The sequence below is a fragment of the Ictidomys tridecemlineatus genome, chromosome 14, assembly GCF_052094955.1.
Source record: "Ictidomys tridecemlineatus isolate mIctTri1 chromosome 14, mIctTri1.hap1, whole genome shotgun sequence".
NCBI lineage: Eukaryota > Metazoa > Chordata > Mammalia > Rodentia > Sciuridae > Ictidomys > Ictidomys tridecemlineatus.
The window spans coordinates 7,338,184-7,351,273 of NC_135490.1; the positions used below are offsets into that span (position 1 = coordinate 7,338,184).

The following is a 13,090-nucleotide window of genomic DNA, read 5'->3' on the forward strand; positions in this document are numbered from 1 at the left end:
TACAGGAAGAGGTCTCCAACACCGTCCATTCGGCCGTTCGTTTCCCGGCGAGGGACTGGCTCGTCGACCGCCCACGTCTCAATCCCAACTGCGAGGTGAAGCACCCTGAGGAATGGGACCGCGGTCTCGCTGACGGACTCCAGCGAGCCACGCGCGGCCGCGGGCCCGCCCCGTCCGCGGGCACTACAGGTCCCGGCATGCCGCGGGGCGCGCCGGTCTCGCGCGGCCACGCCCCTCCAGGCCCCGCCCCGTCTCAGGCCCCGCCCCGCCCCGCCCCCGCGGCCCCCTCCCGCCGGGTCAGCCCCGAAGAGTTGCCCGGTGGCCTCGGCAGACGGAAGCCGAGCGAGAGCCCGGCGGCGGCAGGATGGGCGACTCCAAAGTGAAAGTGGCGGTGAGGGTCCGGCCCATGAACCGACGAGGTGAGAGCCCCGCGCGGGCGGCAGGTGCCCGGCGCACCCGAGCCCGGCCGCCGTGGGGGGTCCGCCCGCCCCTGGGGTCGGCGGCGGGCGCGCTCCCCAGGGCCCCGCGCCCGGCGCCCGCTGCCGCGGGACGTCCCTCCCGGGCCCGCGCGCGCCGCGGGGCCCCGCGCCCCGGGCCGCCGCGCTCCCGCTGCCCCTTCCGCCCTCGCGCCCCGCCCGGCGCCCTTTCGCCCTCTGCCTCCCCGCGGCCCCGCGCCCGCCCGCGCCCCGCCAGCTGTCACCGCGCCCGCGCCCCCGGCCCGCCCCGCGCCCCGGGCAGCCCGCACCCCTCGGCCGCGGCGGGGGGCGGCGCCTGAGTTCGCGGACTCCCCCGGAGGGCTCCCGGCGCTGCTCGGTGCTGAACCTGCGCGCCCCGGCAGAGCTGCCCGGTGCCGTGCCTCGGGCTGGGGTCGAGGGATGCCTTTCTCGGTGTTGGGACGGTTGAGAAGTTTCTGCTTTTGCTTGAAGTCATACCCGTCCTCTCTCAACAATAAATAGTTTAGGTGCCAAGATTCTTGTGAAATCGTATCCTTGAGACTTTCTCCTAAGTCTGTAGGGAGGGTGGAGAAGGCAGATAAACCGAGCACACTTCAATCGTCTTGTGACGGTCCAGTGGAGTGAAGGAAGCCCAGCTTCAAGTCAGGAGAGGAGGTGGGCTGGGTCTTGCCTTGGATACTTCACCAGCAGCCTGGCTGGGCAGGTTCCTTTAAATGAGATGATATGTTTGAAAACACTTTCTAAAAGAAAGGTCTTGTTACTGGGATCACTGTTTCAGTCCCAGGAGATGACTTTGCCATTGATAAGACTCTTGATTAATCAGGATCATTTCCAAGCACCAGAATCATTTTCCAAGCTCTTTTTAAAAAAACTTCTGTGTTCAAAATCGAGCGTTTTATTCTACACAGAAAGTTTAAGCTGTTTTCCCTTCTCTTTGGTCTTTCCTGTGTATTGAGATACACAGATCAGTCAGTTGACTTTGTTGGTTTGTCCTTCTGTTTGTTGAAAGTTGGTTTCTGTCTTGAAATTGGTTTGTCCCCCTGTCCCTGCTAGGGTTGCTTAAGGCTATCACCTGAGTTTCCCCCTAGGATTCAATTGCCTCAGATTCTCAGCTACTGCATGGTCTGTTGTCTTTCCACCTCTCCAATTCCTAGCCCTGACAAAATGAAATAACTTTGATGGAACTCTGAAAGTTTTCCAAATCTTCTGTTTTTACATATTCAGGCGTCTTTATTTTAGTTCACTTGAAGTTTTTTATCATCACAATGATTAAGAAGAAAAAAATCCCAAGCCAAATGAAATATCATTTATGTGGGAATTGATTTTGAAAAGGTGGTTTTAGCACATTCTTGAAATTTCCTTTTCTCTCAGAGAGAGAGAGAGAGAGAGAGAGAGAGAGAGAGAGAGAGAACAACCCCAAAACCCAAAAAAACCACCAACTTGGAAATGTCAGTGCTAGAAAAGAGGCAACCAGCCACCACAAAAGAACTTAGCTCCATATTTAGAGCCCTTCTCTCTCCCCCACTGTCTTCCCCAAAATAGTTTCCCTTTTTGAGGGGAGTTACTATTCTTTTTATTTTTAAATTGTCATGAGTAAGTTGTAATGATGGTTCCATCAGATTTTTAAAAAATTTTTTACTTGTAATTGGACACAATACCTTTATTTTATTTATTTTTATATGGTGCTGAGGATTGAACCCAGGGCTCCGCATGTGCTAGGCTGAGCCACAACCCCAGCCCGAGATTTTTTTTTTTTTTTTTTGGTGTACTGGAGATTAAATCCAGTGTGCTCTACCATTGAGCTATATCCCTAGCCCTTTTTATTTTTTATTTTGAAATAGGGTCTCCCTGAGTTGTAGAGACCTTGAACTTGGGATCCTCCTGCCTCAGCCTCCTGAGTCACTGGGAACTATAGGCATGTGCCACTAGGCCTGGCTCAGTGTCTGAGTTTTGAGGAATACATAGAATAATTTTAGCTGTGGGACAGGAGTTAGTTGTTTCTTTGGTTGAAGTGATTTTAAAATTAAGTGTTTACACATAGGGTCCATGGCTCTATAAATAGAAGTACATTATTTATGGTGATCTGCCCCCCTCAATTCCTTTATCCTGTCTTACCTAGCCTTATCTTTCCTGATGCACATGAACTTCTTTTCAGTGATTCTCACAGATGATTAAGTGTGGTTCTTTTCCTATTTTTTTCATGAAGTAATTGCATAAATTTAAAGGTTATTGTGGAATGCAATGTAGAATTTTAAAGCCAGTGATTTTTTTTAAATTGGTGTCTAGAGTTCATATAAAAAAGCGAAAATAAATTATTTCTTTCTAATAATTTTGAAAGAATCATATTACTTTGAAAAGTTTTTACTTTTGGGAAAATTAATGTATTAAGTGATAGGATATAATTATGGCATAATGTCCCCTGAAGTCCTGGTTGTTTCTGTCATGGCATATATGACATATAAATGCAGGAAGCAGCCTGAGAAATCCTACTGAGGACAGGGATGAGAGTGGGTCACTGACATGGTTTTGCTCTGATACTTGGAATCACATTAGCTGTCTTTTGAGGAAAGTTTGAAGATTTCCAGAAACCTTTGGTACATCCTTTTAAGTTCTTCCTGTGATTCAGTGTTGACCCAGTGCTGGTGTTTTGAGTTCTGAGGTGGTGGGTTGGCTTATTTAACATTTTTCATGGAAGTAAGAGCTTCAGCCTTCCTGCTAAACAGTATGTGGGTTTGGAAAACTTAAGTTACCTGAATGTTAAGCATTAAGCCCTAATTCAATAATAACAAGAGTTGTAATGGCTAATTTGTCAAGAATATTTTTCTAGTTATGCAGTCTAAAATTATACTAACAAAACACAAAATAGAAAAATAATTCCCCTCTATCCTAACAGCTTTTCTTATTTCCCCCAGTTTGTGCTCACATGTATATGTGATTTGACATAGTTTGAACATTTCAACTCATCTGAAACCTGAAGCTAAACAGCTAAAGAAAAGGGGTAACCTTCTTTTGTCACAAGATCTTGAAGTTCTGTTTTCAGGTATTGTTTGTCTTCTAATGTTGTCTTTGAGACTGTGCAGCTCAACAGACAATCTTGTGCTTTCCTGTACCATACAGAACACCTGTCCAACGTTATTAACCAGTCTAATCATTAAATGAGCTGAAAGTTTTACAAGCACAATTGACATTATTAGATGAGTGATACCTTCCAGGAATTTGACAGTTTGTAATTTCAGGTGGTTTAAAAAATATTTAATAGGTAAGTGAGCATTTATTGAGTTCCTCTCAGGTTTCTAGCTGGTATTAAAGTGCCCTTCAATCAAGGGATTGCTCTTGTTTTAATATATGTAAGACTGACTTCCAAAGTAAATTATATAAAAAATGTTTGGAAAATATATTTGTATAAGTGAGTGAAACTAAAATTGCTCTAGAAATTGAGCCAGAAAGAAAAAGTGAAATGGATTGTTTCAGACGTTAGGGAACATGGGCAATAAATTTATTTCAGTGGGTATTTCAAACAAGTTTACTTTGTGTTTTGCTATACTTGATGTAATAAAAGACACAGAGAAGTATGTAATCATGTCTAATGGAGTCAGTGCTTCAGTAAATCATGATCTAGTAGCAGTGGAGGAATTGTGATAGCTATTAGAGGTGATGATGATCACACCCACTTAACAAGGAATACTCATCAATGGAAGCACACGTGTAACTGAGTGAATCTACTGGGGTGGCTGTCACCATGTACAAGTATGTACAGGAGGGGCCAGAGCTAGAAACATGGAAAATGAAGCTGTTTTGGTAGAGGGATTTTATTTCCTAAAAACTTTTTGGTATTGCCTACTATTGTCATATTCAGTTTCTTAGTTTGTTTTATGGTTCATGCCCATGAGAAAATGACTGTCACATGAAAAGATAAGATTAAAGGGTAAACAACTATAATAGACTGCCAGTTATTAAGTGCAGGTGAGTATAGGTAAGTATAGGAATTTAGAAGACCGAGAGATCTCTAAGGCCTGGTGACTAGGGAAGATTTCCCCAGGGGAGAGAATTTTGTTTAGAGACTTCAAGGAGGAAGCCTGTATGTGGAATGGGTGTGTGGTAGGGGGGAGGGCCTTCGTTCTCTGAGGAGGAGGTATGGTCTGGGAGCAAAGCACAGAGATAAGAATGAGTTCGGCAAGGTTAGGCAGCAGAGACAAGACTCACCTGCCTGGAAGGGTTCTGGAAGGTTGGCTGGAGAAGAAGGGTGGAACACAAAGGCTGGGCGAGTGGCAGGCATCCTGGCAGTAGCTAGCCAGGGCAGAAGACTGGCCCTAGGGTGCTGAGCTGTGTGCTCTGTTTAGCTTTTTGAAGAACTTTGTGCAGACACAGACATGAAGGAGAAAGACTGCCAGATCCCCAAAAAAGATTGGAAGCCTGGGTAGATGACTCTCATAGCTGGGTAGGACTTAAAAAGCACAAGGTGAAAACAAAGCCCTGTGATTGAGAAGCTAAAGGGGGTTGGCCAACATCAAGCCAGCAGTCATGGAACGAAAGCCCAGGTAAAACTGAGGAGGTGGGGAGGCTTAAAGACCAGGTGATGAGTGAAGACAGGGATCCTGTGGGAATGAAGGGGCAGGGAAGACGTCCTGATGCGGGGGCTGTTGGTGGTTCTTCAGCCTTTTCAGAGAGGTCCCTGATAGACATGGAGCTAAGCATGGCTGTGGGTGCTGGAACAGAAGATGCTTGTTTTTCCGGCTGGTGGTGAGCAGACAGATCTATTACAGCACTGTTTCTACTTTCAACTCAGTGGCCTGAAATTTGGATTTACACACGTAGGGCCAGAGGCTTTCTGTGAAGGAACACATTTATAATGCACAATTTTGTTGAAATTGGCGTTAACTTTTACCCCATTACCTCCATAAAGCCTTGAGTAATGGCTGACTTTTCCACCTCTTAAGTTCTGAAGATGGAAGAAACCACTGACAAAACTATTACTTAACGAGATGTCTTGAAGTGTTTATTGAGTAGAAATAGATTTGTTGATCTCAGTGCTTGCTGATCGGTCCCCTTGTTTTCAGCAGAGTGTGTTCTGAAGAACAGTTGGCTAGGATGAGCAGGTGCTCTTTGGAGAAGAAGAGGAGATGGGTCCGCAGGAGGCAGATCCATGACAGTGGTGCTGGGCTTTCGCTCTCAGAGCTGTGGGTAGCTTTAGAAAATGCTGTGTGTTAATCCTTCTATTTATTCTGTTGATTGAAGAAAAAAATAAGAGCTACTGCTTTCTCTTTGTTTCCATTTTTTAGGGTGCTAGAGATCAAACCCAGAGATAGACAACTGCTCTAGTACTGATCAAACTCCCAGCCCTAGGAGCTGCTTTATTGAGATCTTTCTGTTCTCCTCCTCTGCTGGGCCTTGAACCCAGGGCTTCTTACATGTTAAACATGTGCTCTATCATTGAGCTACACCTCTAGTCCGGAGAGTTTTCTGTTCTATTTGTGAGCTACAGTGTTCAGTGTGTGTGTGTTTTTCCCCGGTGATGCTGGAGATTGAACCTAGGACCTCATGTGCGCTAAGCAAGTGCTCTACTAAGCTACACCCCCAGCCCTTTTTATTTTTGAGATACAGTCTCACTACATTTGCCCAGGCTGACCACAGCACCTGGCTGAATTCAGGCTTTTTAGACATTATTTTATTCTTCAAACCAGACTTCTAAAGGTAATAGTAGAATTTCTATTTACTGCAATTTCAGAGAGGTTAATCAACATTCCTAGGATTATGAAACCAGTATTTTGGAGCCTTCTGTCAAAGCCTGTGCTTTTAGTACTCACTGGACGTTATAATCTTTAAAGAGACCTGGAAGTCCTGAGATGCGCAGGATGCACTAGAAGCATAAGTCATGGTCTTTGACCAGGCGAGCTCACTGTTTTCCTGGTGAGTTCATAAGAACACGTACACAACTTTGTGATGACAGTGAGTATGAAGTAAAGAAATGGGACTAGAGTTTGAGAATGGCACAGCAGGCAACATGAGCAGTCCCCCTTGCGTCCAGGTCCCACTGCGGGGCGGGGTGGAGGAGTTCAGGTGGACACCACAAAGAAGTGGGTCTGTGTTGCAGCTGAGAAACACTGAGCCTGGGGAGCCACTGCAGAGTTTCTGGTTTCCATGACTGGTGAGTGCTGGTGTCATTAACTGAGACCAGAAGACCAGACATATGGGAGAGGCAAGTTTTAGGGTGGAGGGTGGGAAAGATGAGTGCTGGGACACTCAGCAGTCTTTAGTCAGTGCTTACATGCAGCGCACCTCCACTGTGAGTAAGACACAGCCCGCGCTTGGGAGAAGCTCCACCGCTCCTGGAGTGCGGGGTGCCTGAGTGCAGCCGGTGCATGGTCCAAAGGCTGTTGTGTGTGAGTCTGAAGCTAAGGGGCTGGGAGACACACGTGGGCCTTAGGAGTCATTTCTGTAGGTAGAAAATAGAACTTCACAGCAAAGCATGTGTGAAGCAGGAGGTCACAGAGGCTGAGAGACACCGAGGAGAATCAGGAGAAAGCAGTGGTTTGGAAGCCCAGGGGGATAAATGAATCCAAGAATGGTCCCTCAGATGTCGCAGGAACAGCCAGTGTGTTAACACTGTGGAGTGTCCTTCTCTATTTAGAAGAAATATAGTAGCGAGTAATTCTATAATGGGAAAGACCTGGAGGGCTTAATTTTCTTAATGAGGTAGCATGGGAGGAAATTAAAAGAGGAATTGGATGAGCGGGGATCTTCAGAGTATTGTGGAGAAATGTGGCTAAGAACTCCAACCATGGTTTATCTGTGAGGGTAGAGGGTTCATTCTTTCAAGTTTTTCTGTTTTTAAAATTCCTTTTTAAATTATATTTTTGAGATGGAGTCTCACTGTGATGTTCAGGTGGCATTGAACTCTTAATTGATGCTCCTGCCTCAGCCTTCTGAATAGCTAGATTTATAATCAGGTGCCACCACATCCAGTTCTTCTATTATTAACTATGGTTCACACACCAAAACTGTGTTATTTAGTGGCTTTTAGGATATTTCCAGAGCTGTGCAGCCATCACCACTAAGCAATTCCAGAACATTTTCTTCACCCTGAAGAGAACTCTGTGCCCATTAACAGTGTTTTCCATCTCCACCCTACCTCCCTTAGCCTCTGGGAGCCACTCATCTGCTTTCTGTCTCTGGATTTGCCTATTCTGGCATTTCATATTAATGGAATGATTCGGCCTGTAGACTTTATTATTTGGCTTCTTTCATATACCAGCTCATTTAGGGTCTCTTCATGTTTTAGTATGTATCTTTGCATCATTCTTTTTAAATCTGAATAATATTACCTTATATGGATATGATACATTTTGTTTATCCATTAATCAATTGATGAGTATTTGGTTAGATTCTACTTCGGGCCACTATGAATAATGCTGCTATGAACATTTGTATACAGGTTTTGCATAGGCATTGTCATTTTCTTTGATGCATATGTATAGAAATGGAGTTGCTTAGTTATGTAGTAACTCTAAATTTTGAGGCACTGCTAATCTGTTTTACAAAATGAGTGCACCATTTTACATTCCCAGCAGGAATGTATGAAGGTTCCGACTTCTCTGCATCCTTGTTGGCACCTGTTATTGTCCCCCCCCCCTGCGCCCCCCAGTGCTGGGGATTGAACCGGGGCCTTATGCATGCTAGGCAAGCCCTCTATCACAGAGTTGCACCCCAGACCATTTCTCTTTGATTATTGCCATCCTAGTGGGTGTGAAGTGTATCTTGTTTGATTTGCCTTTCTCTGGTGGATAATAATGTTGAGCACAAATCAGCTGTTTGTGTGTCTTTGGAAAGATTTCTGTTCAAATCCTTTCCTTGGGCTGGGGATGTAGTTCAGTGGTAGAGTGTGTGCTTAGCATGCACAAGGCTCTGGGTTCATTACCTAGCATCTTTTTACTATTGAGTTGTAAGAATTGTTTATGTATTATGGAAAACATTCCTTTATCAGATATGTGATTTGTAAACATTTTCTCTAGTTGGTTGATCACCTTTTTACTCTTTGAAGCACAAAATGAGTAATTTTGACAAAGTCCAAATTACTGTTTGTTGCTTATTCTTTTGGTGTTATACCCAAGAAGCCATACTTAACCCAAGGTCATGTGTACTTACACTATGTTTTCTTGTAAGAATTTTATAGTTTTAGCTTTTAAATTTGGGTCTTTGATCTGTTTGGAGTTAATTTTTGAGTGTGGTGTGAGGTAGGAGACCACCTTCATTCTTTTGCATGTGGATATCCAGTTGTCCCAGTACCATTTGTTAAAAAGTCTGTTCTTCCCTCCATTGGACTGTCTTGGCACCCTTGTCCAAAATGTGACTCAGATTTCCAAGTTATAGTTCTAGACTCTCATTTCCATTTCATTAGTCTATATATCGTTCTGTCTTGGTAATAGTGCCACATTGTCTTGGTTACTGTTGTTGTCTATAAAGTTTTGATGTTTGGGAGTATGAGTCCTCTGACTTTGATATTCTTTTTCTTTTGGCAGTTCTGATTCTTTTAAGTTTTTATTTTTAGTTTGCTTTTTTTGTGGAGCTGGGGATCAAACCCATCATCTTGTATATGCTAGACAAATGCTCTACCACTGAGCTACATCTTCAGCCTTGTCTTACAAGTTTCTAAATAACGATTTCCTAGTCCTCTAGATTGATTAGTTTTTTGAGTGTGCACATTTTGAGTTTGGGGCCATGTAAGATAATTATCATTATTTTCACGCTGTAACCTCTCCTCCGCTATCTGGCACCCCATCCTGTGTCTTTCTTCATTCCTTCTGCCTTTGCATTAGCCATATTAGAATTCAGTTTTTATTTTACTATTTATTGAATACATACCATGTTCACTGGTAAAACTATAAAGGCTTGTGCTGGATTGCAGCTTAGCAGTAGAGAGCTTGCCTAGCGCGTGCAAGGCCAGTTTGGTTTTTTAAATTTAAATTTTAATTATAATTATTATTATTATTATTATTATTATTATTTGCCGTACTGGGATTGAACCCAGGGGGCTCTACCACTGAGCTGCATCCCCATCTCTTTTTTTTTTTTTTTTATTTTTGAGATGGGGTCTTGCTAAGTTGCCTGGGCAGATCTTGAACTTTTGATCCTCCTGCCTCAGCCTTCCGAGTTCAATATGCTTTTTACTTATATGGCATCACCTGATTTTGTTTTCTTCCCCTGGGTCAGCAGACTGCAATAAAAAAAGAGGTGCCTAAAGCAACTGCACATAAAGAAGTATAAATAAACCATATTCCCTATTCTGCCATTATAAGTATTGCATTCTAATTGGTAAAGTAAGATCTTTGTACATGAAATATTAGTGAGTACTTTACTTGTGTGAACATGTGAACACATATAAAAGTGCACATTAAGTGTATACATTAAGTGACTTGAAAATAGGACCCTCTATGGCATGCAAACTTCTTTAATAAAAGAGCAAATTTTATAAATAATTTATTATGTTCCTTATTTATTTATTTATTTTTTGTGGCATTGAGGATTGAACCCAGGGGAGGTTTACCATGGAGCTATATCCCCAGTTTCTTTTAAAATTTTATCTTGAGACTCAGTCTCCCTAAGTTGCTGAGGCTGGCCTGATTCTCCTGCCTTAGCCTCCTGAGTTGCTGGAATTTTAGGTCTGCACCTCATAGAATTAAATTGACCCTAGTGACTTTAAGAGTAAGTTATAAGTTAACTATTAGGAACATGACTGGTAGGTAAAGGAAGGTACACCTTCCTTTCTGGATAATAGATTTGTCTTGGCACTTAATATTGATTTTTTTTGAGAATCATAAAAGCAGTTTACTAAATGAGCAACACATTTATTTTGTCCAGTCTGTGAATGCTGCATTTCCCCAGATGGAAAATGAGTTATGTAAGGGGAGTCTTCCAGGCCCTGCCCAGGTTTTACTATGAGGTCATTGGGGTGTGAGCCATAGGTGATTTGTGTAGTGAAGAAAGACTTGTTTCAAATTATTGCTCACTTTTACAGTGTGACTAATATGCAAGCGGAATAAACCAAGTTGTCAGCTGTTGGTTATTTTAATATTTATCAAGAAAAATTTGACCTGGAAAGGCATCCTCTTTGGGGCTAGGAGTATGGCCCTTTGATGTTAGTAAGTTAGCCTACCTTTCTGTTTTTCTTTGGACTGATCACATTAATGGTTTTGAGTACTATAAAGCTTGAATGGTTATAAAATAAGCTTATAGTACTACTTAAGATGACTCTGGTATTTAATTAGTTTTCAGACACAGTATTAATTAAATTCCGATCTCATTACTTTAAGCTTCACTATGAATAAATGTGTCCTGGGTTACTTATTATAATAATAAGTTTTTATGCTTTTAAAAATTGTGGCAAAGTACACATAACATTTATAGTTTTAGCCATTTTTAAGTGTACAGTTTAGTGGCATTAAATTTATTTACATTATTGTGTCACCATCACCACTGTCCACACCCAAACTTTTTTCACCTTGCAAAACAGAAACTCCACAGTCATTAGAAACTATTTATATTAAAATGCTTTTCATATCTGACCCTTGATTTTGCATATACCTGACTCCTTTATTTTCCCCCACTGGCACCCCATTCTGCTGTCTGTGATCTGACTATGCTGGGTGCCTCTGTACATGGAATCATGGAGCATTGTTCCTCTTATGACTGGCTATTTCCCTTAGCCTTGTGTCTTTGTGCTTCATCCATATGGTAGAATTGCCCCAGAATTTCTTTACTTTTGAAGGTTGAACACTGTTCCCATATGTGTGTTTACCCCATTCTGATCGTTCATTCAGCAGTGGACTTTGGGTTGCTGCCACCTTTGGAAATTGTGAATAGAGCTGCTAAGAACATGGGTGTACTGTAGTGCTATTTTTCTGTTTTTACAAAGACAGTGCATAGCAGTTCTTATCTTTTTAATCTAGCTATTATTCCAAACTAAGAGGAAGATGTTTATCTTTTTATCTTTTGGATTTTTGGTAGGGGTGTGTGTGTTTTGCTTTTTTTAAGATTAAATTTAAGACTTTTTAACTATGCTATTTAATTAGTGAATTGCTTTGTAGGGATTATAGAGTAAAAAGTTTTGACTGGACTGTTTTTTTTTTTTTTTTTTTAAAGATAGAGTGAGAAAGGAGAGAGAGGAGAGAGAGAGAATTTTTAATATTTATTTTTTAGTTCTCGGCGGACACAACATCTTTGTTGGTATGTGGTGCTGAGGATCGAACCCGGGTCGCACGCATGCCAGGCGAGCGCGCTACCGCTTGAGCCACATCCCCAGCCCTGGACTGTTATATTTAGAATTGTATAGCAATATAATTTAATTCAACCAGCTAATCTCATTTGTGGGTTACACTAGCTGTAGCATTTTATATTAAAATTCTTTTCATATATCTTTTCCTTAAACTCTCTACACATCTCACTTTATTTGCCTGGGTATGCATCCTACATGGCCTACCCCTACATGTTCTAAACAATCTTGTGAAAAGCCTTCTCAATAGCTGTCTGCCAATTAACAGAGTAGGGGTGAGAATTTTGTTAAACCCTAAGCTAGTAAAGAAGTGAAGAGAGTTGTTTATATACTTAAAGCCATTGGTGAACTCCCAAAAAAATGGGAGTTCATAACCCACTTGAATCAAACTGTGAAATATGATATATCAAGAACTATGTAATGTTTTGAACGACCAACAATAAAAAAAGGAAAAAAAAAAGAAGCCATCAGTGAGGGGTGTTAGATGCAGGGGTATTTGTAAGCATTGCCATGTTAGGACAAAGTGAGTTTAGGTTAGATGTATTAGTAATAGGTGATTCTTTGTATTACATAGAGTTATTCAGAAGTTGGTGCCTTAATTATTTGTTGTACTTGATGTAAGTGGCAAGCAGTGGTGTGGAAGAGGGAGGAGCTATTAGGAAAGATATTGAAGGAAAAGTGTGGATCCCTTCTCAGTTCAAGATCCTGTGAAATGAAGGTAATACACTATTGTAGGAGAAACTTTGATGAACACCCAGTTTCTTCAGGCATGTATTTTTATGAATCTAAATGTGCAGCTCCTCTGTTGAGACCAAACTCTCTTGCAAGAAACTATCGACTAACTTTGTGGTAGGTGGTGAGATGGTAGATTCTGAGTCACAGAATTTCCGGACAGTTGATGATACATTTGTGTATAATGTAGATTTGCCTGTAAGAGGCCACCTAATACAGTATGGTCAGAGGTATTAACAAATCAGGATGATTGCACACTTTCTCGAGCTCTGGGCCTAAGGAAGCAAGGACGAAATTGCAGGTTTGAAAGTTTGCTGCACCGCTGCTGACACTTTCCTGAAGCTCTTCTGTCAGGGGTAGAGGTGACTTAAACACAAAGCATTACTCATAGGACTTAAGGCTAGCTGATCATGGCAGAACATTGTCCCCTTTTAGGAGCCTTTTTTTTTTTTTTAAACCTAGGTAAAACAGCTCTCAAGTTTTTCTTTAGATTATCTTTGCCTGAAAATGTGTTGGCCAAAAAAAACAAACCAAACCAAAACAACAACAAAAAAAACAGTGACCTTTTTGCATTTCTCAAATAATATATATTTGGTAATAAAAGTAGAATAACTGATATTAGAAAAGTTAGTTGGGG

The 13,090-nt window shown here is 42.1% G+C and overlaps 1 protein-coding gene across 3 annotated transcripts in view; it reads left to right on the forward strand.

Moving 5' to 3' along the window:
* Positions 1–262: 262 nt before the first annotated feature.
* Positions 263–13,090, forward strand: part of Kif13b (kinesin family member 13B) — a 157,974-nt gene continuing 145,146 nt past the window's right edge. For all 3 annotated transcript variants that reach the window (XM_078030801.1, XM_078030802.1, XM_078030803.1), the window contains exon 1: positions 263–419. In XM_078030801.1, coding sequence (XP_077886927.1) covers positions 365–419 — 55 coding nt within the window. In that variant the 5' untranslated portion in view covers positions 263–364. The remainder of the gene's footprint in view (positions 420–13,090) is intronic.